General features: G+C 48.2%; 1 protein-coding gene and 1 non-coding gene across 2 annotated transcripts in view; one reads left to right on the forward strand and one right to left on the reverse strand.

Moving 5' to 3' along the window:
* Nucleotides 1-26,219, reverse strand: part of TRIM71 (tripartite motif containing 71) — a 57,974-nt gene that overhangs the window by 6,111 nt on the left and 25,644 nt on the right. Inside the window, exon 2 of the mRNA XM_030829997.2 lies at nt 5,161-5,328. Within this exon, the coding sequence (XP_030685857.1) occupies nt 5,161-5,328 (168 nt within the window). The remainder of the gene's footprint in view (nt 1-5,160; nt 5,329-26,219) is intronic.
* TRNAD-GUC (transfer RNA aspartic acid (anticodon GUC)) lies at nt 21,029-21,101 on the forward strand. The gene has a single exon. It is a non-coding gene; the product is annotated as a tRNA-Asp (tRNA).

The raw sequence follows: 26,219 nt of genomic DNA on the forward strand, positions 1-26,219 counted from the left end.
AGCCAGGCCGGATGGTCATCCTAGGGCTCAGGAAACCCAGGTTCAAATCCTAGCTCCACCTCCTACCAGTTCAGACAAGCTCCTGCCCTTCTCCAACTTCGGAGTGAAAGTGAGAAAAATGCAGGACAATATATGGGAAGAGCTGAGTCCAGCCCCTGGTCATCCTCTCCCCTCATCCTACTTAGCTCGCATCATACAGATAGGCCTATTCACACTTCCTACCTTGTTTTGTTTTTAAATTGTAGTAATATAATACAGGCAGCATAAAATGTCCCATGAGTGACATTCAGCACATGCAATGTGGTGCAGTCACCACCATCTGGCTCCAGAACACCTCTACCCAAAACGAAGCTTCCCACGCCTGTGAAGCAGTCACTCTCCATCTCCCCTCCCTCTCCCCCACGGCATGCATAACCTACAGTCTCTACAGACGTGTCTATCCTGGATATTTCACACAAATGGAATCAAACAATACACGACCAGCCTTATTTTCATGAATATGCTCCCGGCTAATCAGCTATGACTCATTCAGTCACTTACAACTGGGACCCCTAACTGACCACCTTTCTCGCTCTCAGTCTGATGACACCTGCTCACTGCACTCCCTGCCCCCATCCCCGTGAGGCCTAAGGATCCACTGAGCGGATAGGAGCTGGCACCTGGCCGATCTGGGTGGCTCACAGTTTGGCCTGGGATGCTTTCTCTTCCAAAGTCACCCTAAAATCTCAAAACCTAGCTCAGATGCCACTTCTTCTCTAAAATCAGAAGTAAAGGACATCTATCCACAGTGTTTCTGTTCCATCTTTACTATCCTGTCCCAAGTGTCATTACAGACTGAACTAAGGTGGGCCAGGTACACAGTGCACGGTACTTAGCACTGGGTTCTAACAGGAACAATCTATACATTTTATACTTGCTCGTGTCTACGGCCATAAACCGTGTCCTATCAAAGCACTACATAACTGCACTGGGTTAAATATCGTCCTGCCAAACTTCAGGCGTGCCTGCAACTTCAGAACGTGGTTAAGATGAGGTCATATTGGACTAGGGTAAGTCCTAAATGCAGTGACTGATATCCCATAGGGCCATGTGAGGATGGAGGCAGAAAATGGAAGTAAGGCAAGTACAAGCCAAGACGTGCAGACCACGACCTGCAAGAAGAAGCGAGGAAAGGTTCTTCCTTAGAGGCTTCACGTGGAGCACAGCCCTGCTGACACCTTGATTTCTGACTTCTATCCTCCAGAATCGTGAGAAAACAAATTCCTATTGTTTTAAGTTACCCAGTTTATAGCAGCCCTAGGAAACTAATACAGTAGCCAACAAGTTGAAATAGATGGCTGTATCCAAATTACCCGAAACACAAAAAAGTTAGACTGACGGGCTTCCCTGGTGGCGCAGTGGTGGAAAGCCCGCCTGCCGATGCAGGGGACACGGGTTCGTGCCCCGGTCCGGGAAGATCCCACATGCCGCGGAGCGGCTGGGCCCGTGAGCCATGGCCGCTGAGCCTGTGCGTCCAGAGCCTGTGCTCCGCAACGGGAGAGGCCACGACAGTGAGAGGCCCGCGTACCGGAAAAAAAAAAAAAAAAAAGTTAGACTGACGGATCAAATAAGTGTGCATGTAAGCAGATACCATAACAGGGTGTCTCGGGCTGTCTGTCAGGATTAATTCAGAAGAAGAGAAACCTCACTAGACATTTAAGCAGAGACGATTTAATACAGGGAATTTGGTTAAACGGGAAGCGGGGAACTGCTAATGCAAAGGGCACACTGATGATTAAGACAGACTGCAATAACTGCAGTCAGTAGCTACTACCCCTTGGGCTCAGAGAACAAAGAAAGTAGGGGTTACCAGGACCCAGAAGTATGGGGGAGGGGCACCCCAGGCCCGGCTCATTCTGGGAGTGGCAAAAGCTAGAAACTGGAACCAACTTCTGCTGCCAGGGTAAAAAAATACTGCTGATAAGAACAGGAAGTCAAAAGGAAGAAGCAAGTCCCTTCTCCCCACTTCCAGGCACGTGGTTTGAAATGAACACTGCAGCCCCAGCCTCACACTGCACGACTGTGAAAGGGTAGGTTGGTAGGTTATTAACCGGTACACCCTGTTTTCAGATGTGTTGGTTATTAATTAGCACAGAGCTGGTATCCACATCAGTGCCTGACTGAGGCAACCAAGCCTACGTCCACAACATTTCTTTAACGCTTCCTCGATGGAAAGCAAAGGCCACAAACTGCCTTCTATTTATATTAACATCATATTACTTGACCAAACTGAATTTCCATTAAAATCAGAAGATATGGAAATAACAGGTACACATTCCTACAGGGCAAGAACTGGCCGGAGAGCAATGACCATCCCCTCTGCATGCATAGCCAGTGTCTGCTCGCCGCCTACCCTCCTAGCCAGGCGTAGCCAGGCTGCTCCTACTGTTTCCTCCTAGGTCCCTAGCAGGCCCTTGTGTTAACTCCCATCCTATGACAGGAACTATTTCTTCCATTTTCCAAATAGGTCAAAGGGGAGCAAAGCTCTGGCTATAATTTGAGTCATTCCCATTCCTAGAGTCATAAAAGTCCTATGTGAAGAGACCAAATGGAGCTTTCCTCTCCAAATCCTACACAACACCCCGGCAAGCACTGCATTCCAAGACATGCAGACCAGGACCTGCTTAACTAGTTCCCATTATCTAAGCAGGGCATTTGAAGGACGCCAAGAGGCAGGTGGGTTGGGGGAAAACGGCAGTGGGTAAAAGGGCTGGGGAAACTCTGAAAACAGAAACATTTGCAAGAAAGAAGGAGAAGGAAAGAAAGGAAGCAAAAAGGGAGGAAGGGAGGGTGGGTCACCTAACAAGCATGGGGGCTTGAGAAAAAATGTTAACTTCAAATGTTAACAGATTCAATCAAACACTCGAAGTTGAGGCAAGTCAGTGATGCCATTTGACTGCTGAGTGGTGGCCACTTAGTACTGAGGAGGAGTCTGAGGCCAAATCTGGGTTTCACAGGGAAGGGTGCAGAAAGTGATTAGTGATGTCTGCCATGGAGAACAGTGGTGGCCTGATGACAGGTATTTAAAGTGTCCTGATAGAAGATACTAGAGAATGCAAGTGTCACCCATAAGCTCAAAGGCCACCATACCGGTACCAGATGGGGGAATTACTGTAGTTCACTCTAAAATGTAATTTTTATCACATTTAATATCTTTGAAACTGTGATTCATCTTAACACTGTCAGTGGGCTTTTTCCCTTTGTTAGCTGTATATAAAATAAATGTGCATATCTTACAGTTAATGGCATCTTAAATGTGATGAAAGAAATACAAGTAACGAATCAAGGCTGTCTTACATGGAGAGCAACTATATTCCTGACCCAAACTCTGGATGTCCCCCGGGGAATCTGTGCACCTTTATGAAATCCTCTAATTACATAAGTGACCAAAATGTTGTATTTTCGTCAAGAGTGAAAGTGACTTGGTATCAGATTACTTGACTCATCAGAAAGATCACTTCAGTATCACACATAGGAATGCTGATAGCTGCTGAGAAACTTATTAAAATCCTAAACCACCTGCCCACCCTAGAACACACGATTGATTCTTTACCATTTCCAAGAAGTCTTATGTTAAAAATAATTCATGTATTCAAATACTCGTTCTAAACAGTTTCCTACTCGATTACTTTTTAAAATATTTTTCTATCTATCTATCTATTTATGGCTGTGTTGGATCTTCGTTGCTGTGCGCAGGCTTTCTCTAGTTGCGGCGAGTGGGGGCTATACTTCATTGCAGTGCGCAGGCTTCTCATTGCAGTGGCTTCTCTTTTTGCAGAGCACGGGCTTCAGCAGTTGTGGCACGTGGGCTCAGTATTTATGGCTTGCGGGCTCAGTTGCTCCACAGCATGTGGGATCTTCCCAGACCAGGGATCGAACCCGTGTCCCCTATACTGGCAGGAGGATTCTTAACTACTGCACCACCAGGGAAGTCCTCCTATTCAATTGCCACTCGAAGATTAGCAATGTTTCTTTTTCTTCCCCCATAAATTTATTTATTTATTATTGGCTGTGGTGGGTTTTCAATGCTGCGCGCGGGCTTTCTCTAGTTGCAGCGAGCAGGGGCTACTCTTGACTGTGGTGTGCGGGCTTCTCATTGCAGTGGCTTCTCTTGTTGCAGAGCACAGGCTCTAGGTGTGCAGACTTCAGTAGTTGTGGCTCGCAGGCTCTAGAGCGCAGGCTCAGTAGTTATGATGCACGGGCTTAGCTGTTCTGCGGTATGTGGGATCTTCCCGGACCAGGGCTTGAACCCGTGTCCCCTGTACTGGCAGGTGGATTCTTAACCATTGCGCCACCAGGGAAGTCCTAGCAATGTTTCTTGACTTTTAAGCTTATCCTACCAGATGAGGGAAACAACCTATGATTTTTTTGTCTTCCTAAAACCTTGTCACCTGGATCAGGCAAGAAGATTCAAAAATTAAGGCACACTATTACCTGCCTATGTAAGAGAACTTCACTATATCTCAGAGTTACACGTGTCCCTTCCTAGCCCCAAAGTGATGGAAATTCAACAGAAACAAGGGTCTAAATTACCAGGACGTCTAATGCTTCCAATAGAATAGAATAAAATAGCATGGCATAGCACAGCAATAGCTAATGCTTCCAATAAAACTAAATTAAAAATAAATAAGTAAATAACCATGGCATGACCTTTATTTATCACCCAAGAAAGAGTCTGAGATTCAACCTTAAATAAAATTTCCCAAGCTCACTTATTTCTCACCTATAAACAAATCTGAGTAGCAAGGTGAGCACCCAGTCTTTCTAGAGTCCTGACTGAACACCCTAATATCCACTTGGATTTGGGGAGGCGACTGGATGGCAAACAGGCAGCTGATGTGAAGGGGTCCAGCCAGGGTATCTGGAAGAAGCCCTGACCGGCCAGTAACTCCAGCCACATCACTGTCATCTTCACCATACTGTGAGGTCTCCGTGCACTGCCCACCCCCATGTGACTGCTGCTGCATGGGTGTCACATGAGCTCATGTGGGTCGTTGTCCCATGACCTCCAGACACTGGAGTCTGCCCAATAATCTACACATGCCATCTGAAAGGGAGTGGTAAAGGTTTTATACGCAAGAAAGAACCAGGGAAACAGGTGAAGGGTGGGGAGGGACTGACCTGGATGGCCTGGCGGCCCTGCTGGGCATCAGCCAGCAGCTGGATGGTGAGCGCCCGTGAGTCCTGCAGCGCCTCCTGGAGGTAGACGAAGCTGTGGCCGCCGTGCCGGCCCACAGTACACTCTCGGCAGATGGGCACTGAGCACGTGTCACAGTACAGGTGCAGCACCTGGGGACCAGAGAGGGCCAGGTGTTAATGACAAGGGGGTGGGTGGCGGGGTGCTCTGGATCTCAGGACCCCACAATAAACAAGCACACTGCATAGGGAGCAGGATACCCGCAGGCGACTGTGAGGACAACTTGCTCCCCCCATCCCCACCCAAAGAAAAACAACCAACACACTCGTTCTACTCCAGTTCCATTCACAACCACAACTGAGACACCGCAAAGGCAAAGATGAAACAAAATGATCCTCCAAGGACTTCCCTGGGGGTCCAGTGCTTAAGACTCTGCGCTTCCACTACAGGGGGCATGGGTTCGATCCCTGCTTGGGGAGCTAAGATTCCGCATGCCGCTCAGTGTGGCCGGAAAAAAACAGATTAAAAAAATAAAATGTGCTGCTCATCAATTGACCTTAGTAAATGACAATAATTATACAGTCATACGAATAAAACTATTTAAAACAAAAGAAAACAATCATCCTCCATAAGAGATTTCCCTGTATCTGAGATTAATTACCCAGAAAGGTTCCAAGATTGTCTCCCTGGTCTGAGATTGGTGGCCGGAATGAAAGGATAAATCGACAAGTTCCTCTTGCCACCCCACGCTCTGGGGTGGAAACCAGGCTGGGGGCCAGGATCAATCCCCCTCACACGGCAGTTGGCTGCCACCGTCCCCCCATCAAGGACACAAGCACACCCAAGGCACTCAAGCAAGGTGCGGGCTTAAGCTTCTGGAACAGAGGCCAAAGGCTAATGGTAAAGTCAGCCAGCTTCTTGTCTTTCTTCTTCCTGCCAAGTTGTTCCAAGGAGCTGACCCTGGGAGGCAGCCGGTGCTGACAGCGCTGTTTATACGATGCTCTGTGCCTCCCTGGGGCCCTGCGTGCTGGTGGGGGGGAGCGGCTTGGCACCACCTCCACCTGCTGATAAACCTGCCTGAGAGCCGAGCTCTCAGGAGCCAAAGCTCCTTGGCACAGAACGGGGCCAGTCCCGTTGCATCCCTCCCCAGAGCCGGCACGTAGGGCCGCTGTCTATAAATGTTTGCTGGCTTGCTTTCAAGAGCAGAGCTTCAGTTTGCCTCTGGTACACCTGGGGTGAAGGAAAGCGAGCCAACACTCGACAGGCAGGGAAGGGGCCATGTGTGTGTGTGTGTGGGGGGGGGTGTCTTTCACATACACAAGCACTCAATCTCCAGGGGAGGAGGCTGCACAGGGAACAAGGGCTGGTCCCAACGCACGGAAGATGGTTACCCTGTCCAAAGCACAAAGCACAGAGACCCAGAAAGTTCCTATTAGGCTGCAAGTCCCACACAGAAAGGGCCTGGGGCAGAGCGAGAACGCGGCTCCTCTCATTCTCCAGGTTATTTATTTTATTCCAACCAAAGTCTCGGCGTAGTGCGTGTCCACGAGGAAATGACAGTCAGCCAAACAGGCTGCTCCACGTCGGGGGTGTGTGATCCAGCAGGGGTTAGGTTGCTTCTCTGGGAACTCTGGGATCCAGGAATGGAAAAAGTAAAGACTTAGGATATCACGTTCCTACTTTGAAGAAATGGCTGTGATACGGCAAGTTTTCTGGACCCTCTTTTACAGGAGGGAAACGTGATCGGGTTTGTAACTTTAGTGCCGATTTTTGTCCCGTGCTGTACCGTGGGAGACGGAACCCAGGAGGCATCTGCCTTCCTTTGTGAAGGCTAATCACTTTTTGAAGAAGGTCCACCATTTAGAGACTATCTAATCTTTCTCGTTTGATAAATCTAAAATTCCCAAGCCAGCCTTAGATACTAACCGAAAAATGCTAAACTGGGTAAATGTGGGGATTTTACGACATGGTGCTAAAGCAATTCTCCGGCCAGTTTCCACGACTCAACCACATCCCTCCCCTCTGCTCCCTCCATTTGTCACGGGAATAAAGGGATCACTCCTGCTAATGTGAAGTGTGAAAATCTCCTGCCACAAGGCTCCCTGTTCTTACCAAACAGCTAAGCAATCTTCTCTTTACCTCTGCTCAGGAGCTACCTTTTCTTGGACAACTGTGTGGACTGACTAGTGTCCCCCTGCTTTAGGAGTCTGTGGGGCTCCTGCGAGTGGGGAAGAACCTTAGGCTGCAGGCCCCCGCATGTCCAGGCTTGAGAGCCCAGGTACCTCTAAAATGGGCAAACGGGGGTGCTTGGATGTGACCCCACCTGACAGTGTTTCACGTGGGATTGACACAGCTCTAATCGCCTAGAACACCCTGTGATCTTGGAAGCGCCACTGCTTCTGCAGTTCCAGGCTGACTGTAGGACCACGGGGTGGGGCTGGGGGTGACAGTATAAGCGGGTAAAAGTAGAGCCTCAGTGGTGCTTTTAATTAACTGTTGATTTTTTTTAAAAAAGAACACACTGTCTAAAACCTGAAAATGCGATCACATTTTGTAAAAATTTTTTTTTGGCCACACCATTCAGCACGTGGGACTTTAGTTTCCCCGACCAGGGATCAAACCTGGGCCCCTTGCAGTGGAAGCATGGAGTTTTAACCACTGGACCACCAGGGAAGTCCCACATTTTGGAAACTTTCTAGTGAAATATCAGAGTAAAACTTTGGGAAGATGTCACACTCCATTTAGAAGCTCCACATCTCACTCACCTGGCAATTTCTAAGGTCAAAAACTTACAATTTTATAGCTTATGAAACTCAGTGAATAGGCAAAGGTGCACACGGGTGTGCATGGGTGCAACTCTCTCTGAACCAGCTTACTTAAGGTTACTTTAAAAGAATAAACTGGATGACTGTTCAGAGGGCCCACCGCCAGAAAGAAATGTGGCAGAGGCCATGAACTGTGGCTCTGGGAAGGAGCGGTCCTCTGGCGGCAGGAATTCCAAGGCCTGAGGCTGCCTGTTCGGGGCTTCCCGGGCAGATGTGTGGACACGCCCCCCCCTCCCCCCCCACACGGCGACAATCTGGCTGCCCAGCTGAATGCGGCAGGCCTGACCTCTGACCTTGCAAGTGACCACCCTCTCCCCTGCCCCCAGCTTCCAGAACACGCCCCACCCACTGCCTTCCTCTCCCAAAATTTCTAAAATACCAGCGGAGACAAAGACCTAGGAATGTGAGCCCAGCAGGAGAGGAATGGGGGTGGGGGGGCGGGGGTTGGAGGAAATAAATAAATAAAAAAAAATACCAAGCAGGCAGGTTTACCTTAGCCAGGGCTTAAATAAAGTGCTCTGTTAACGAACAAGAATGTTCTACATTTTATATTACTGATACATGTGATCCAACAAGGAACACACACACACACACACACACACTCACTCACGTTGGAGCACCAGGTTAAAATACAACTATCCACATCAGTGAGAAGTGTAAACAGAAAAGTATGGAGGGGGCCTCTCATTGTCAAGATCCCCCAACTGAGATAATAAATATTAACTGCTATAAACTTACTTTTTGAGGTTTCTTTGACATCCCTTAAAATGACTGGGGACATGCGGCCTCCCACAAACTCAGGCCTAGACACAAGGAGGTCTCCACCCACCACTACAGACACGAAGGGGAGGTGGGCTGGTGACAACCAGAAGCCTTATCTGTATGTAACACTCGGCAGGCTCTCCTATGAAAAAATGGTAAACCAAATTCAAGGAGTAAAGTCCAGCCACGCAACTAAGTCTATCCAACAACACCAAAACCAAGCTTTACTTGATTTAGGGAAAATACATTGAATGCCAGTGTTCTCAAACTCGCAGAAGCCCTCCTACATCTCTGGCCAGAGCTGTGGTCTTGGCGGGCCTGCGAAGAGGTGAAAGAAAGGAATCTGGACCCTCCTTCTTACACAATCACCACCAGCTCAAGACAGCAGAGTCCAGCTGTGGACAAGTTACTTCTTTCTGGGGGAAAGGAGTCGGAAACTTTTTAAGACAAGTTAGGGAACACATATGCATTTTTAATGCAAGAAGATACACAGGTGCAAGTCGTTTTTTAAAAATCTGCCCCAGGGACTTCCCTGGTGGCACAGTGGTCAAGAATCCGCCTGCCAATGCAGGGGACACAGGCTCTATCCCTGGTCCAGAAAGATCCCACATGCCTCGGATCAACTAAGCCCGTGCGCCACAACTACTGAGCCCAGGTGCTGCAACTACTGAAGCCCCTGTGCCTAGAGCCCATTTTCCGCAACGAGAGAGGCTACGGCAATGAGAAGCCCGCGGAAGAGTAGCCCCCACTCGCTGCAACTAGACAAAGACCGCGTGCAGCAACGAACACCCAACACAGCCATAAATAAATTTTTAAAAAATCTGACCCAATTTTTCAGTTGTTTCTACTTTTTTACATAATCATCCAAAAAATGCTATATTCTATGCATAGGTGAACTTTTTAAAGACACAAATAGGAGAGCATTATACTAGACCTTTTCACTTAATTATATTAACTGGGAGAATGTTTTGAGTTGGGCTGCCTGTTTTATGAATGGCTGCATGGTATGTCGCCTGCAGATGACAGGATTTTAGTGTCGTTTCCTGATTTTTGAAAACTCACAAGCAATGCCACAGTGAATATCCTTTTATATTGTTCTTTACAAAGCCCAGAATTGTCAATTTGATAATATATTCAACTGCTACATCATTTGACAAATCAGAAGAAAAAAATCTACTTGCATGTGTGGACAGTAAGGCTTCTCAAATTTAATAACTTGATGTCAGGTCAACCTCCATTCATGTGAAGAACAAAGTTTGTCAAGTGCCAATTTCTGTTCCCAAACAAGATCAGACCTACATGAAAGGCCGGCATGGGGACACCAGGGAGCCAGGCAATGTGGGACTGGGAGTCCAGGTCCACTCTGCGTGGCTGGAAGGTGGAAGGTGGAGGCTGAGACTGAAAAGAAGCCCCAGAGGAGCAGCAAGAAAGCAAGGCTTGTGTTTTGTGTGCTCGGGATTGGCTGCTAGATTTTCCAAAACACAAGGGTAGAGGCGAGTGGGGCCGCTTGTTGGGATGATTCCCGAGGTGGGCAGTGAGGGTGGTCTCAGGCAGTGTAAAGGAAGAGGGCAGTCCCAGTGGGTATCATTCAAACACCCGGTGAAACAAACATGGGTAGCCCCATACAAGCCCAGAACCCCCTTCTGCAATCCCCAAATTCAACAGATCTGGAAAGCAAAAGTTTTTACACAAGCTGTTTGGCAGCAAAACCTGAACTGGTGTGAAAATGATCTCAGATTTTTATCTATACCATTTAGTGTGAGTTCTCATATATTTCACTGAAGAACTGCTAATATTCATTACTTTGTGGTGCTGTTTCACAGTATAAACTTTCCAAAACCATAAATGTTGAATGTCAAGGCACATCTAATCCCAAGGGCTAGGGTAAAAGACCTGCCAGGCCAGCTAGCTGAACAAGAGTCATTCCTGGGCTCAACAGGCAAGAGAAGGAGTTAAGACTACCAGGTGGTAGAGTGGGATGGGGGTGTACAAGTGGGGTCAGAGCAGTTCTAGGCCAAATTTTTTGGCTCCTGTGGACAAGGCAAATTTGAAAAGGAAGGGTTGGAAACAGGAATGCCATCAGCTCGAACAACTTTTCTTGTTTTTGGCTGCGCTGCACCGCACGGCTTGCAGGATTTTAGTTCCCCGACCAGGGATCGACCCTGGGCCACAGCAGTGACAGCGCCAAGTCCTAACCACTGGACCACCAGGGAACTCCCAGCTCTTAACAACTTTATACTCAATGTGGTTGCTGGTACCAAGGGAAGGCATAGTTCAATGATGACTGAACGTCCCATGCTGTTCCCCGGAGGTTTTTGTGCCACTGCAAAAGCCACATCATGATCCCTTTCCTATTTTTCAGAAGAAAATTTTCACACTCCCAATGACCACTGCTTCCCAACACCGACCAACCACCACGTACCACCCAGCAAGACCCAGCTCCTCCAGTGCCTCAACCCATGAGGCTTTCTCCAGGCTCCTGTTCCTCCCTATCACCTGCTCCCCTGCTTGTGGGACCAGGTCCCAACACCCCAGAGCCAGGCACACGGGATCCCCACTTTATATTTCAGCAGTATTTATATCTTATACTTTATATTCCCCGTCTCAGGGCCCTCCTCCAGGAAGAACCCTCCCTGGGCACACAGCTTCTAATATTAACATGTGCAAAAAGCAGAACCATTGCCTTTTTATAAAAAGCCACAGGTAATTGAAGGAGTAAGTTCTGTTTCTACAGTTAAATGACTGAATTTGGCTGAGCTCACTTGCAGATTTGGTAAAAAAAAAAAAAAGAGAGAGAGAGAGAGAGAGAGAAAAAATACCTCCATTTTTGGCTCAGAAAACTGTCAGAATTATTAAAAAGTATGAAAATGAGTTCATCCTAGAAAGGAAACCACTTCCCCTGTAGCACTGAAGCCCCACAGAACAATGACACACACCGCCTGCCTCCAGTGTTGCCAGAGTCATAGACAAAAGAGCCTTACAAATATTTCTTACCATAGCTCTCTTTCCAAAACTGAGGCTGCAGCAGTAAATCTGACTCAAATAGGGCCTTTAGGAGGCGAAGAAGGACATATAACCGAGGTGTGTGTGTTTTTCTGGGATCCTGACGATACTCGGGAACTGTGCAGCTGGGTTTTCGGGGCAGGAGAATCCTCCAAGGGAGCTCTAAGGGCAGAGGTCCAGGTGACAAGGAGGGTAAGAAAAAAAGCAGGCAGAAGACAGCGCTTCCCACGTGGAGCTACAGTCAGCACTTCTTAGAGCCTTTGTAAAGTCCCCCAAAGAAGCATGTTTTATAAAGGTATAATCAGGATGTCACAAAATACTCAGTGTGGGACAATACACATGGGAACTCCAGAGATAAGCTATGCCTCTGTCCCTTCACTTCGAGTACCCGGAGTGCCCTCCCTATGCCAGCCCAGCTATACTCAGGCCCCCGGCAGCCACGCTGGTATCACTGAGAGCCTCCTCGTGGGCCTGTATCCATCCTGCTTCCTCCCCAGATGCTGATAAACAAGTTCTCCATCCAAACCTCTGGGGGGACCCAACCTGCAAGAGCTCCTTCGCTCTTTGGACTATTCATTTGCCTGCTGGTCCGATTCTGGTTTTCAGGCTGGAGTCTTGGTATCTTTGCCCAACCACAGAGCTCTGAGGCACAGTCATGGCTGGCCGCCACCACCAAGGCCAGCAGGGTTGACTGCCCACAGCCTGCAGTCTCTCTCCTTCCTGGAAGGCTTTAACAATGGCCCACACAAAAGAGCAGGTGACACCCCTGTGCTGGGGGGTTTCCTCCAACAGATCCAAGTTACATGACATTCAGTGACACTCTGGAACATACCAGAACTGTGTTTGGGGTTACTGCCTACCAAACGGTTTTTCACAGATAAACTTGTTGACTTAAATAATACGTGGGTGTTTAAAAATTCTTCCGGGGGCTTCCTTGGTGGCGCGCAGTGGTTGAGAGTCCGCCTGCCGATGCAGGGGACACAGGTTCATGCTCCGGTCCAAGAAGATCCCACATGCCGCGGAGCGGCTGGGCCTGTGAGCCATGGCCACTGAGCCTGCGCGTCCGGAGCCTGCACTTCTGGAGCCTGTGCTCTGCGACGGGAGAGGCCACAACAGTGAGAGGCCCGCGTACGGGGGGGTGGGGATTCTTCCAGTTCAAAAATAAAAACCAAACTTCCCTATCAACAGAGAAACAGACAGGTATATGTCCACACAGTAGAATACTTTTAGCAATGAGAACTAATTACTGATTTTGTGCTATCACACAGATGCCTGATGGAAAAATAAGAATCAAAAAAACATATACTGCATAATTCTATTTCTATGAAGGGAAAACTAAGGTGAGAAAAATCAAAGAAGTTGCAAGTGGAAACAGGTGTGACTGGAAGGAACTCAAGGGAGATGTTCTGGAGCCATGGATGTGTCGTTATGTCGTCTTGGTAGAAGGAGTAGGTACACAGGTGTATAGAATTGTTAAAATGGGGAACTCCCTGGCGGTCCAGTGGTTAAGACTCAGCGCTTCCATGGCGGCAGCAGGGATCTCAGGTTCGATCCCTGGTGGGGGAACTAAGATTCCGCAAGATGTGCAGCGTGACCAAAAAATTTAAAAAGAACTGTCAAAATGTATACTTTTTATTTATGTAAATTATACCTAAAAAATAATAAGTGAGGGGGAAACCCTCCCAGCGACCACCTAGCGGTGGTGGGGTGAAGCTTGGAGCCCAGCCTCAGCATGGGCTCCTCACAGCTAAAGACCTAATAAATACTCTTTGAGCCCATAAATGAGTTACTCCAATGGCCCCACATAATTTACTTCTAATAGGTCACTACCATTCTTCCCACAATGTTCCCATTAGGTATTATTTTTCCTTTGCCCTCCACTATAAATATTATCTTAAGTTTAATCTCACAAGAGGCAAGTCGGACTAACTCCCTGGAGGTTTTGATAAAAATTAGAACCCCGAGTCCGATTTACAGCCCCACAGGCGGCCAGCGGTCACACAAAGCCCTACGAAATCATTAGTGTGCCAGCTGCCGCCCAGGCTTGCACCTGACCTCTGATGTACTAATGAGTGGTCCAGGCAGCTTCCAGCAGCAAATAAAAGAGATTTGTTCCAACACGGAGATCACCGCCCACGTAAATTATAGACTTTCAAATCAGGCACGAAAAGATGGATTTTGACACAGATACACAGTTTTCCTGTTTCCTGTCGCAAAAGCAAGGCCCAGTTTTAATCTGTTTTGTTCTAGACCAGAATCGGTGGTACTGGGAGGCTGACTGTAAAAAATGGCCAGACTGTAGGTGGCCACGTAACTCAGTCCTCACCTCTTAAACAGTGGGCAACGCCATGCACCCGAAACCTTTCACCACCACCCCCCCTGAAGTAGCAAAAAGGGTCTCAATGGCCTGCATGGCTGAGATCATGTGGACAGGTGGATGTAAAGCAAAGGAAAGCACTCACCTCGAGAAGGGAAGCAGAAATAAAGACTCAGGTAAGAAAAGAAAATTCATAACAAAAAAGGTTTTGAAATATTACTAGCCGTATCTTATCCCTCCAATAAGGGATAACAACCCAATATAACTGTTCCTTTCTCTCCCCAATTCGGCAAGTTCTATAATCCGGAGTAGCTGGGCGCCTGTTACTCAGTTGTCCGCTGCCTTGGGCAACACAGGTCCAACACTGGTCTTCCCGACGGCCCCGTGTGACACTGTCACCCCCGGTGACAATTTTAAGAGCCAGCTAACTTCACACCAAGCACTGCCTCCAAATCAGGAGGTTAGGGCTTCCCTGGTGGCGCAGTGGTTGAGAGTCTGCCTGCCGATGCAGGAGACACGGGTTCATGCCCCGGTCTGGGAAGATCCCACATGCCGCGGAGCGGCTAGACCCGTGAGCCATGGCCGCTGAGCCTGCACTTCTGGAGCCTGTGCTCCTCGGGAGAGGCCACAACAGTGAGAGGCCCGTGTACCGGGGAAAAAAAAAAAATCAGGAGGTTAACCGAATATTTAATGCTGTAGGAATCTTATTCACAGGCAGGAATGATTTAAATTGGGGAGGGGGGCCCCATCAAGAAAGCAGTAGATGGACTCTGTGAATTCTCTCAATGCCATTAAGGGCCGCCCCTCGACGTGGGGCTGGGGCGAGGGCTCCCCGTGTGTCTGTGGAGCCCTAAGCCTAGGCTCTTTGGCGGCACTCCTCAAAACTGCTCCCATCAAGGAGAGCATCAAATAGAGAGCAGACAGACACACTCCTCTATCCCCTGTGACACCTGAGGAATCACCAGAGGCTTTCTCAACAGTTTCCTCTGTGACCAAGAGCAGAGGGGCCTCAAACCACAGCTCCAGTGCAGCAGCTGAGGGTGAACGGAAAAGCCTCAGTCTTATCAAGAAATGGATTTCTTTTTAAAACCCTTTTCAAGTTAGCACTTTGTTAGGCAATTAATTTAAATCACACCCTCCTTTAACTCCAACAACAGGAAACTTAATCCCTCGGACACCCCTACAAATGAAACAGAGCCAGGCCAGGCCGGGAGACCAGCTTTATTTAAAGAGTCACCTGTCACCCATGCTGGGCTGGGCGACACGGGGAGGAATAGGAGCCCCGGGGCCGGTTCTGTGGTCCAGGCAGTCTACAGGGTGGGTCTTAATCCCTCCCCCATCGCAAGGGGAAAAAATCCAAACTGCAGCGAGCAGTGGAGACCTCAGGCTAGCAATGAAGCCCTGAACCCTTGGAGTTCACCCACCCCTCTTCCCACCAGTGTGCACAGATCCTGATAGCTGCGGTCCTAAAGCACTAATTACAGCAGGATTTGGCAAGGAGTCAGGGAACCCCAACACCAGGCCAGCAGCGCGATTTCAGGCAGGGAAATGCCAACTAACCAGGAATAAGATACAATCTGAAAAAAGATCAACATCTGGGGACACTACAGGTAAAACCACTGGAGTCAAACTCCTGTTTAGAGAAGCCTGAATTCCCAGGACCACTCATCATGCATGAACGAAGTTGTAATGAGAAAATAATGGTAATGAGAAAAAATTCAGGTCTCAGATACGGATGGAGCTTCGTCAGAAATCCCACTTCATTCCAACGAAGGAAGCCTGAGCTTCACCTCTTTGCACTGCACCTGCGTGCTGTTCAATAGAACTTGACAGCCCGCTGACCCTGACCCAGCAGGTAATGCAACCAGGAGACACAGGAGGGGAGGGGCAGAACCTCCCCAGCACCCCCCAAGCAGATACTCAAGGATAAACTCCAGTTCAAAGGCTAGACCTGACTGGGTGGGGAAAGAAAATCCCCACCTGAGCTGGGAAACAATCAGGTGGGAAACAATCAGGTGGAGTGTTATGTAAGCTAAAGTTCAAGGCGGATGATAAAGGAACAGCCCTTAAATTGGTCTCTCCTTGGGTTTTTTAACTTCTGACCTGCTTCGTTTGGCTCTCTGTGGGAGAGCGAGCGGGGAGTCGCCCTTAACTTTGGCTGGCACCTAACCAGGAATGGTGAGATGCAAGGCCAGGGAGATGCAGACGTTTGTCTGTGATGGATCCTCAAATTGCTGTATTTTGAAGTTCTGGCCCCAGGTGGCTCTTCCTCAGCCCCTCTACACAGGAACCCACTGCACCTCGAACTCCAAGGGCCTTCCCCAAACAAGAGGCCCACTGGGAGTCTCCGGCTGGCCTGTCCACTTCTGGGTCAGCCGTGGGGCCCTCCTGGCTCTCCCAACCTTTGCCTCCTGGATGTTAACTTCATCTATTTTAGAGACAGCTTTAATACAGGTTGTAGTCTCTGAGGCCATGATGTCCCTAACAAGTATGCGGTGTTTGCAGATTTTTTGAACAACATTTTCCTTTATTTTCAGAAACTTGTTTTCCTTAGGCACTTGTAGATCTATTGATAAAACATAGAGAATAAACCATAATGGAAAAGAATATAAAAAAAGAATGTATATATGTGTATAACCGAGTCACTTTGCTGCACAGCAGAAATCAGCATAAAACTGTACATCAACCACACTTCAACAACAAAAAAACCAACATAGAGGGAAAGCTGTCCTAGTAAAGATACATTGCAACATTTGCTGATTTTTTTTTAAACCATTTACACTGGACTCAAGGCTTTCAGCTAAGAGCCTTGGGAGGTTTAAAAAACAACTCAAGTTTCCAATCTCCTACAAGTCTTGGGTGGTCAGTTTGGGGAAGTCCAGTCTGTTTGTGTTGTCTAAGCATAATTATTAACAACACCCTCCTTCACTCTCAAAAATGACCCAGTTTGGAAACCCACTGGACAGGATCAGTAAGACAAATGGGGAACTAACCAAAATACATGAGGGCAGATAGGAAAAACTGCCACCCAGAGAAGTACCAAATCCCTTCATAGGACTTACTGTGGTTGCATGGCCTGGGGGTGGGGCAGACAAGTTAGAAATGGCTTCTTAGAAAGAATGGGATAACGGGATTTTTTTTTTTTTTTTTTAAAGGATGGGATGGAAGATTTACAAGTCCAAACAAAAGGAACACCTCTAGCAGAGAAGCACACTGTTCTTGGTCCAAGTGCAGGGAAGAATCTGGAGTAGACTGGAGGGGAAAGTTAGCTGGGAGCTCAAGGGCGGGGGGGTGGGGCGGGGGGGTGAGGGAGTTGGGGGTAGGTGGCCTCACGGGGACAACATGGAAGGAGGCCAGGGCACAGCCTGGGGTCACCTTTTTTGTTAAGTCAAAAAACCTGGGTTCACATATTGATGTGGTCCTTCCTTCTCCAGCTCTTTTGGTTAAGTGGGCTCACTGAGCTGTTTCCACCCATAAAATGGGGAGAATACACTCCATCTCGTGGGCGGTGGTGAAGAATTCATAAGAGAAGTGCGTGAAATGCAAATGCTGACCGGCAGTTCCAGCAGCAAAGAGCAGGGTGGCGGCCTGCCTGTGAGGGCTCCAGCTTGGTAAGTGGCCAGGCAAGTTAAATCAACTCCAGGAACCTGTTTGCAGGGCTGGATATGTTTGCAAGGCAGGACTGATAAGGGCTGTAAAGCCACTCCAATGGCCTTTGGGGCCGTTGTTCACCAGAGCTGTGACTTTCTTTGCCCACTGAATGGAATGTTGAGAGATTCCATAAATACGCTTGGAAAAGGCATACTGGAAGACCACCTCTGACTTGCACATGTCTCCAACTTCCTATGCAGCCACCCTGCCTGCTCCTCCACTCTCATCAGTCAGATCAGCCTTTCAGGCCCTCCCAACAGATGTCATATGTTCAACATGAATCCCCGAGGCAGGCACATTTCCTTACTGCACCCGCTCCGGGCACCAGGCCCTTCCCCTCTAAGAGGTGACAGTCCACCAGGAAGGATGATGAGTAAGGCCAACAAGTTCAGGGCTGAGGGAAGAAAGCTAACACTGGAGCTTCGATGTAAATCTCAGCACATTTCCTGGAGGAAGGGAAGCCCGAGTTTAGTCTAAAAGTGCAAACAGGAATGGGTGGGATAAAAGGTCCAGACAAGGAAGACTCTGGCAGGGAAACGCAAGACACCTTCTCACTCTGCCTGAGATTCCACCGTTGCTGCCCTACAGTCTCTTCTCCACGGGGAGAGCACCTTTTAAAGTCAGAGACAGCACCCCCTCCTTGAAGCCCTCCAGTGGCTCCCATCGTGCCACTGTTTGGATGGGTCATCCTGGACGCCACCTATCCTGGACTCCACCTGCTGTTCCCTCTGCCTGAGAACTGTGCCCACCACCACCACCCCGCCGCCCATCCATATAAGGTTCCCTTCCCCAGTTCATTCAAGTCTCAGTATCACTTCCTCAGGAAGACACTTCCCCTGACCACTGGCTTCCCCTGCTGAATTTTCTTTGTAGCACTTTTCACTACCTGAAAGTATCTATTCACTGGTTCATGGTCTGTCTCCTCACTGGAATTTACGCACTGCAAACGCTGCGAATTCTGTCTTGTTCAACACTTCCTTCCCAGTCCCTACATGTCTGGCACATGGATGCTCAGTGAACAATCGAGTAACTCTACTTAGGTGAGGGGTTGGCACTATATCCACCAGAACACACAGAAAAGGGGTGACGGCCAGCACTTCTGCAGCAGGTCCCCAGATAAACTGAGATGTTCTGGCCACCTGTTTGACCTTGTTTAACCATCTCACTAACTGCTGATGAAAAACACCCCACTTCAAAACAAAAACAAAGCAAAAAACAAGGAAAGTGGAAGGGGAAGGAGACGGTGGGAGATTTGTTCCAAGGTGTGCAGGTCTAAAATGTGAACAGAAATCTAGGTTATGATAGGGAAATCCAGCTCCCATCACTAGCAGGTAGTATCTGGGTGAATTTATGAACTTTTCCAGGAAAAGCCACTCGTGTGCAACTGCAGATGGTTGCACATATTTTGCTATACCTCTCATCAAAATATAAAATCTACTTCCCCTCTGCTTGAATTGCAGCTGGTCTTGCAACTTCCCTTGCCCAGTCAAAGGCGTGGTGGTCACGCTATAAGCCTTGATGTGCTTGGTTGGAGCACTCACTCTCAGAGCCCAGCAGCCGTGCCCTGAGAAACCCAGGCCACAGAGAGAACCCAGGCACCCCAGGCTGCCAGCCCTAGCGGACCACCAGCCAGGGGAGCCAGCCCCCGCAGACCTTTCAGACCAGCTGACTTTCCACCTTCAATAACAAGGCCAAAAGGCACACTGCGGAGTCATGAGAAACAATCAATAATCAAAACACCATTTCAATCTTATCCATGAGAAAAGATAGAACAGTTTTTCACTGAAAATAACGCCTTCTTCCCTTCTCGAGTAAGGCCTAGGGTTAGAATAAGATAGTCAAGGTTCTTTCCCAGCTCTGCCCACAGCTAATTCCATCAAAATTCAATTCGTGGGTTCCACCGCAGACCCTGATCAGGCAGCAACCACAGACGGAGAGCCTGAGGAAAATGCAGATTCTTAAAACCCCAAGAGCTGGTCACAACCTCTCAGAGCCACAACAGCCTACTAAGCCCACGCATAAGCATCTTTCCATGTCCGAGACCAGGTCTATGAACAGGTCGTTCTCCAGAAATAACTACCCAGAACGTGGTAGAAAACCATTAAAGTGGGGGGAAGAAGAGTGTAAATCCCCAGTAAGCTTCCAAAATGATGTCTTTCCAGGGGTCATCCCTAAGCCACTGTCTCCCACACACTTCTGACAAAACCAAACTCCAGATCTGACACTCCTGTGGGTCTAGATCTATAATCCTATTTCTCAACCCCAGCCCACTGTGGATCTCAGGAAAAGCCTTAATCTCCATTTCTTCTCAGGAAAAAGAGAGGGCATACTTATCACCCCTCCAGCAATAAGAACCTTTACAAGCTTTATATTCAAGCCATCCAGCTAGGAATTCGGCACTTCCTTGAAAAAAAAGATGATTTATAGCACCATGTTTGTGATTGGAAGCAAGCTAAATGTCCACCAATAGGAGACTAGTTAAACAACTGTTATATAGACTGATTACTGGGGCAACCATGAAAAAGAATATGATCCATGGAATGAACTCCAAAATACACTACCGAGGAGAAAATAAGGAAGGAGTAGTGTGCTACTATTCGAGCAAAGGTAGAAAATAGGTTCAAGAATTCAGGAGTACCTGAATGTGCTTAGATGCCATAGGATACTATTGTGTAGTATTTTTCACCCCACGCCCAACTGCAGTGTGTTGATGTAGTTATTTATTTTTAATTAATTTATTTATTTTTGGCTGCGTTGGATCTCGTTGTTGCACGTGGGCTTTCTCTAGTTGCCGTGAGCGGGGGCTACTCTTTGATGCAGTGCACAGGATTCGCATTGCAGTGGCTTCTCTTGTTGCAGAGCACTGGCTCTAGGCACGCAGGCTTCCGTAGCCTGTGGCATGCAGGGTCACTAGCTGTGGCACACAGGCTTAGTTGCTCAGCGGCATGTGAGATCTTCCCGGACCAGGGCTTGAACCTGTGTCCCCTGCATTGGCAGGTGGACGCTTAACTACACTGTGCCACCAGGGAAGTCCCAATGTAGTTATTTAGAACCTAATGAAATTGTAAATACTTTTTGCTATTCCCTCACATTCCTAAAATATTTGCTGAGATAAGCTACATGTTTAATTACTGTTTACACTAAATAAATAACCAATATCAGATATTAACATGATACAATGTGAAGTGAAAAACAGAATACAAATCGTATGCACAGTATGATCTTCATAGGGGAATGGAAGGGTGCCCACTTTCTTTTAAGCCATGAAATCAAGAATGATATAAACCAGGGAATTCCCTAGTGGTCCAGTGGTGAAGACGCGGTACTGTCACCGCCGTGGGCCCGGGTTCAATCCCTGGTCAGGGAACTAAGATCCCACAAGCCACACGGCATGGCAGAGAAAGAATGATATAAACCAAACTGCTAACTATGGGTTAGGATGACCAGCCACTTAGTTTACTATATTTTTTTGTTTCCACATAGGGCATCTATTAGGGGGCTCGAATGAAGCATAGGGCTCCTCCCCTGAGGTTCATTTACCCAAGCACCGTCAGAGCCAGAAGGAATTTAATAATGGCAAACACGTCTCGAAGTGCTTACTGGGGTCAGTCCCTAGACCAGATGCTGTACACACATAAACTTGTTTAAGCCTCATCACAGCCTTATTGGTTAGCGAGTATTATTAGTATCCATTTTACAGATGAAGAAACTGAGGCGTAGATAGTGACTTGCCCAAGGACACAAGTAGAAAGTGGCAGAGCCTGGCTCCAGAGTCAATGTAGAAACCACAGGGGTTTGCCACCTCTATTAACGGCGACAACACTCCCTCCCCCACAGCCTTGGAAAACTCACCTCTGTAATCTCCCACCACCCATCTAGGGTTTAGTAATACTGTGGCACAGGCAACCTGCATGCCAACAACCACTGCTAACATCAATCCTCCGACTCAATTTTTTTTTTTTTTCATGAATCCCCAACTCAACAAAACCCTCGATGGCTCCACACTGCCTATGGGTCAAGAATAAACTCAAGTTGAACACGTCTTACTTTAAGAGCATATTCCCCAGGCACCCTAAAATGAACTCAGGATGATGAAACCTCTCTGGGCAGGTTTTTGTCTTGCTTTGGCCTCTGCTCCTAACCGCTCGCCTCTGGGTAATGGAGCCCCTTACCCTCTACAGAGGGTTTATCCCAACCACTCATCAAATTGCTACGCAACACCGCCCCCCCCCCGCCACGCATAACCTAGTGAACAGGCGGCAGTGCTGGAAGAACCTATTTATCTATCTCCCAGCCCTCACAGCCCTGTGGTCCGAGGGAAGGAGCACGGCTCAACGTCCTTCTCCAGGATGTGCCCCAGGGCTCCAGTTCAGGCCACAACACTGCCCCTAATTTCACTCAGGCCCCACAATCCAAAAGGCTACCCAGCCCCCAAGGGGATCTGTGATCAATTTGGTCCAAGGCTTACGGCCAATCATAAAATAGCTGGGTCCAAGATGGCGGCTGGTCCAATACGGAGCCTTTGTTCCTAGCGACTCCCTCCGCGTCACAATCTCCCTCCCGCCCTGCAAGAGGGAAGTTGACAGAAAATTCCTTCCCCACCTCCCCCCCAAGAGACAGTTGTTTATGCCTGGATGGTGAAACGAGGTTTCCTTTCTTTCTCTTTTGCAACTTCAGTACTTGCCACCCTGAAATCGTTAAGCTCCAAAAAGGGAATTTCTAGGATTGTCCCACAGGAGGTAATTACTTTTAAACCCGAATCGCCCCATCCCTCTCAAAGCTGCCAGCTCTAACATCATTACCAGTCAGAAGAAAAGGTGTAGGTAAGAGCGACTAAGAGAATTCAAACAACTCTCTGCTGGCCGAGTGAATTCAGTTGAGGAGGAGGAAGGCCTACAAAGTCAACTCTGCACACGCTTCTTATTTATGGACTCAGCTCTTCTGCTAATTGTTTGCATTCAACTTAGTACCGACTGCGTTCACCTATCAACTGAATTCACTTTCTTTGCTCACTGTAGGCTGAAATTTAAATTTCAGGATTTGGGAATTTTTTTTAAAGTAGGAGCGGGGGTGGGGATGGAATTAAAACCAACGCCTATCAAAAAGAGAACACACTTTTCCCAATTCCCCTGAATTAACACTGTCAAACAGGTTTTAAAATGCAGTAGTTGAATTAGGGACTTTTCCAGTCACATTTCGGGAAAGGGAGCTTTTTTAATGGCCCGTTCATGAAAGTCCTAAAACAACAGGAAGGTGGAGAAGGTTGTTTTAAAAAACTAATAATGTTTTTCTCATCTTGTGTATTTTGACAAGTAACTTTTTCTACTCAAACCCCTGCCCCTCTCTCCCCCTCAGGTTTTCTAATGTGAATGGGGTTGCTGGTGGGGGTGGAGAAATGACTTGAGATTTCGGGATTTGATCAATGCAACATGTTAGGGGCAGAGCACAAGGTCAAAAGGAAATGATTAATCCCACAAGAGAAACAGGCGGATGGGGCAGGGAATGGCTCCCCTACAAAAGCCTCACTAATAAATAGGTCAAAAGATTTAAAAAAAAAAAAAAAAAAAAACCTCTGGTGAGCAAGGTTTCCTCCCCAACCCAGACTCAGCAGTTCATCCTAAAATAGTTTCTAGAATCCAAAGAACATTAGTCGACACAAGCCAGTTTTCCTTCGGGTTATTTTTATTGGCTGATTACATTCCAGCTGTTGCCAAAGGGGGTCCAGAATCGGGGGAGAATAACCCCAGTCATCTGGATGACTAGACACTCTATGACAATTTCCATTACTGGAGAGAACCATGCTGTCATTAATGGAGACGGGGATATTTCAGGCCTACTTAAAAGAAGTTAGCAGTCCAGACATACAATATCCCTTTGAAATGCTATGACATCAACACTCTGAAAGTACATAAATAGGTCAAACACAAGGAGTGGGGAGGGAAATGCCTTACAAAAATCCTCTGGGAGACAATTTTCCTCTTAGCTTTTTTCACCCTCCCTAATGCTTTTTTGCTTTTAGAGCATCACATGCAAAAATTCATATTTCTAATTAATGATGCACATTTTCCCGCTCTAATCACCACATTCTCCTGTTCAAACAAACCCCAGATTGGCCACAGGGCTGGCACTGTAAACAAGCTCAGTCTGGCCTCAACACTCTTCTGCTCCCTTTACCTACCTCATCCCCCAAAGAACCCAGAGACTGGAAGGCTTCCTCACCAAGGGCCTCAGGGGCTCAATCTTGACACTGTCCAGGCTGGGTGGGGTTCTGTTCCACTTTTAAAATTTCATGATAACAGATGACTATCTCGATTGAAAGGCACTCAAGACATCCCCCAAGAATGCTTTGAGCCACAAAATCTTTTTTTTTTTTTTGGTTTGTTTTGTTTTGTTTCTGGCCGCGTGGCATGTGGGATCTTAGTTCCCCGACTAGGGATCGAACCCTCACCCCCTGCATTGGCAGCACAGAGTCTTAACCACTGGACCACCAGGGAAGTCCCTGAGCCACAAAATCTTACACATTACAGGAGAGGAGCCCTCAATTTGCATCCACAATTGTGAGGGTGCATGGGTGTCAGATTCTCAGAAGTCCTCGACTATTAAAAAGAAAAAGGTAGGATTCCCCTGGTGGCGCAGTGGTTAATTAAGAATCGGCCTGCCAACACAGGGGGCACAGACTCGAGCCCTGATCTGGGAAGATCATATATGCAGCGGAGCAACTAAGCCCGTGCACCACAACTACTGAGCCTGCGAGCCACAACTACTGAGCCCTCGTGCCACAACTACTAGAGCCCATGCTCCGCAACACGAGAAGCCACCGCAATGAGAAGCCTGCGCACCGCAATGAAGAGTAGCCCCCGCTCGCTGCAACTAGAGAAAGCCCGTGCGCAGCAACGAAGAGCCAATGCAGCCAAAAATATAAATAAATTTATAGAAAAAGGTAAAGAATCCAGTTAATGCGCTCAACTCTGCCCCTTCCATGAGACAAAAAGAGCGGAGTGGAAGGAGGCTTGTTTATCCAGGTAAACAAGCGTGGCTAATATAGGAATAAGGATCAGAACTCGGTCCTCCAGGGCCCGCGATCCAGGCTCCTTTCTCTAGCCAGGATGTTTACAAATCCGTCCTAGTAGGGGATCCCAATGCCAGGTTTATAGTCCAAAGCCAACCAGAGGACTCAGCTCTACCTTCCCTCAGCCCCACAAGAAAAGATCTGCTTGCTCCCTTCTGACCTTATCCGTCCAAACTGAGGCCCATTTCCCAAAGCACAGCTTTTAACTTTAAATTGCAGTCACTGTGCCCATCCCCCCAGCTCTCTGCTTAAGGTCCCCCCTGACCTCCCAGGGCCAGGATCCCCAGGATCCCATTTCCTAAAACAAGAGAATCCTTGAAATTTTTAAAAGTGTCTTAACCCTCCCCCAACCCCAGACACCGAGGCTGCAGGGAGCCCGCTGGCTGAGGTGGAGGTGGGGGGCGTTGGGGGGTGTGGGTCCCGGGTGGCAGGGGCCGGAGGGAGGTCGGCCAGGGTCAGGGAAGGAAAAGCAACCCATCCACCAATGCGAGCTGCAGCCACAGGAGGCTTTGCTTGGCTTCCTGGGTCTTCCTGCCACCTTGGGTCCCAGCTGCTCCTCCACTGGCTCCACCGCAGCCTGGCTACTGGCCCAGGCTTCAGCCAGCTGCCAACACTGGTGGCCAAAGGGTAAAAATGAAGAACACACAGCATTGTTTAAATGCCCGGCAAAGGGAAAGTAACCTCATACTCCTGTTCACGGATGCAGTGTAGTGTATTCCTGAGCCTCATTTCCCAGAAGGAGCATGAAAAGAAGCAATCCTTAGGAATATGAAATGATGAAGAGGGGGCAAAGCACCAGCAAAAACCACCTCCGTGTGTCTTCAGAGAGACATTTCCAACAATCCGATGCCCCGATGACTCAGGGCCCCATGCCCCCCCCGGGGCAGAGGGGTAGTACCAGGATAGCAGTGAGGAAACCAGCTGACTTGGGCCAGACCTGTGGAACTCCCTTGGCAGGATTCCTCGCCCTGTAAGACCAAGAGGGCAGAGAGAAATGCACCCTACCCCGAGGTGCACAACTGTCAAAACTCAAACATTTCGGAGTGTGCATATAGGAATGCACCTACCCTGATCCCTACTCAACAAATAAGGAAACCGGGGCAAGAGGAGAGAGGAACGACCCTGCACAAGGTCACACAGCTGTAGGTGGCGCATAAAGGACACCCCAACACATTCCTTTCACAATGTGTCCTATCACAACGAAAAAGAAAAGACCAGAGCCCCATATGGAGAGCCACCTGAGCTGAGACTCAAGAGGCTGTGGGGAAGGGGCAGACCCTAAGTCAGATCTGTCTGGTTATTAAAACATTCCTCTGCCACATGAGGAAGGGGCTGCATTTAACGGAGCACAGATACTCGGTGGATACTTGCCAACTCGATGGACATTATAAGTCAGGCTGTGGGCTGGATGCTGCC

The sequence above is a fragment of the Globicephala melas genome, chromosome 11 (assembly GCF_963455315.2).
Source record: "Globicephala melas chromosome 11, mGloMel1.2, whole genome shotgun sequence".
Taxonomy (NCBI): Eukaryota; Metazoa; Chordata; class Mammalia; order Artiodactyla; family Delphinidae; genus Globicephala; species Globicephala melas.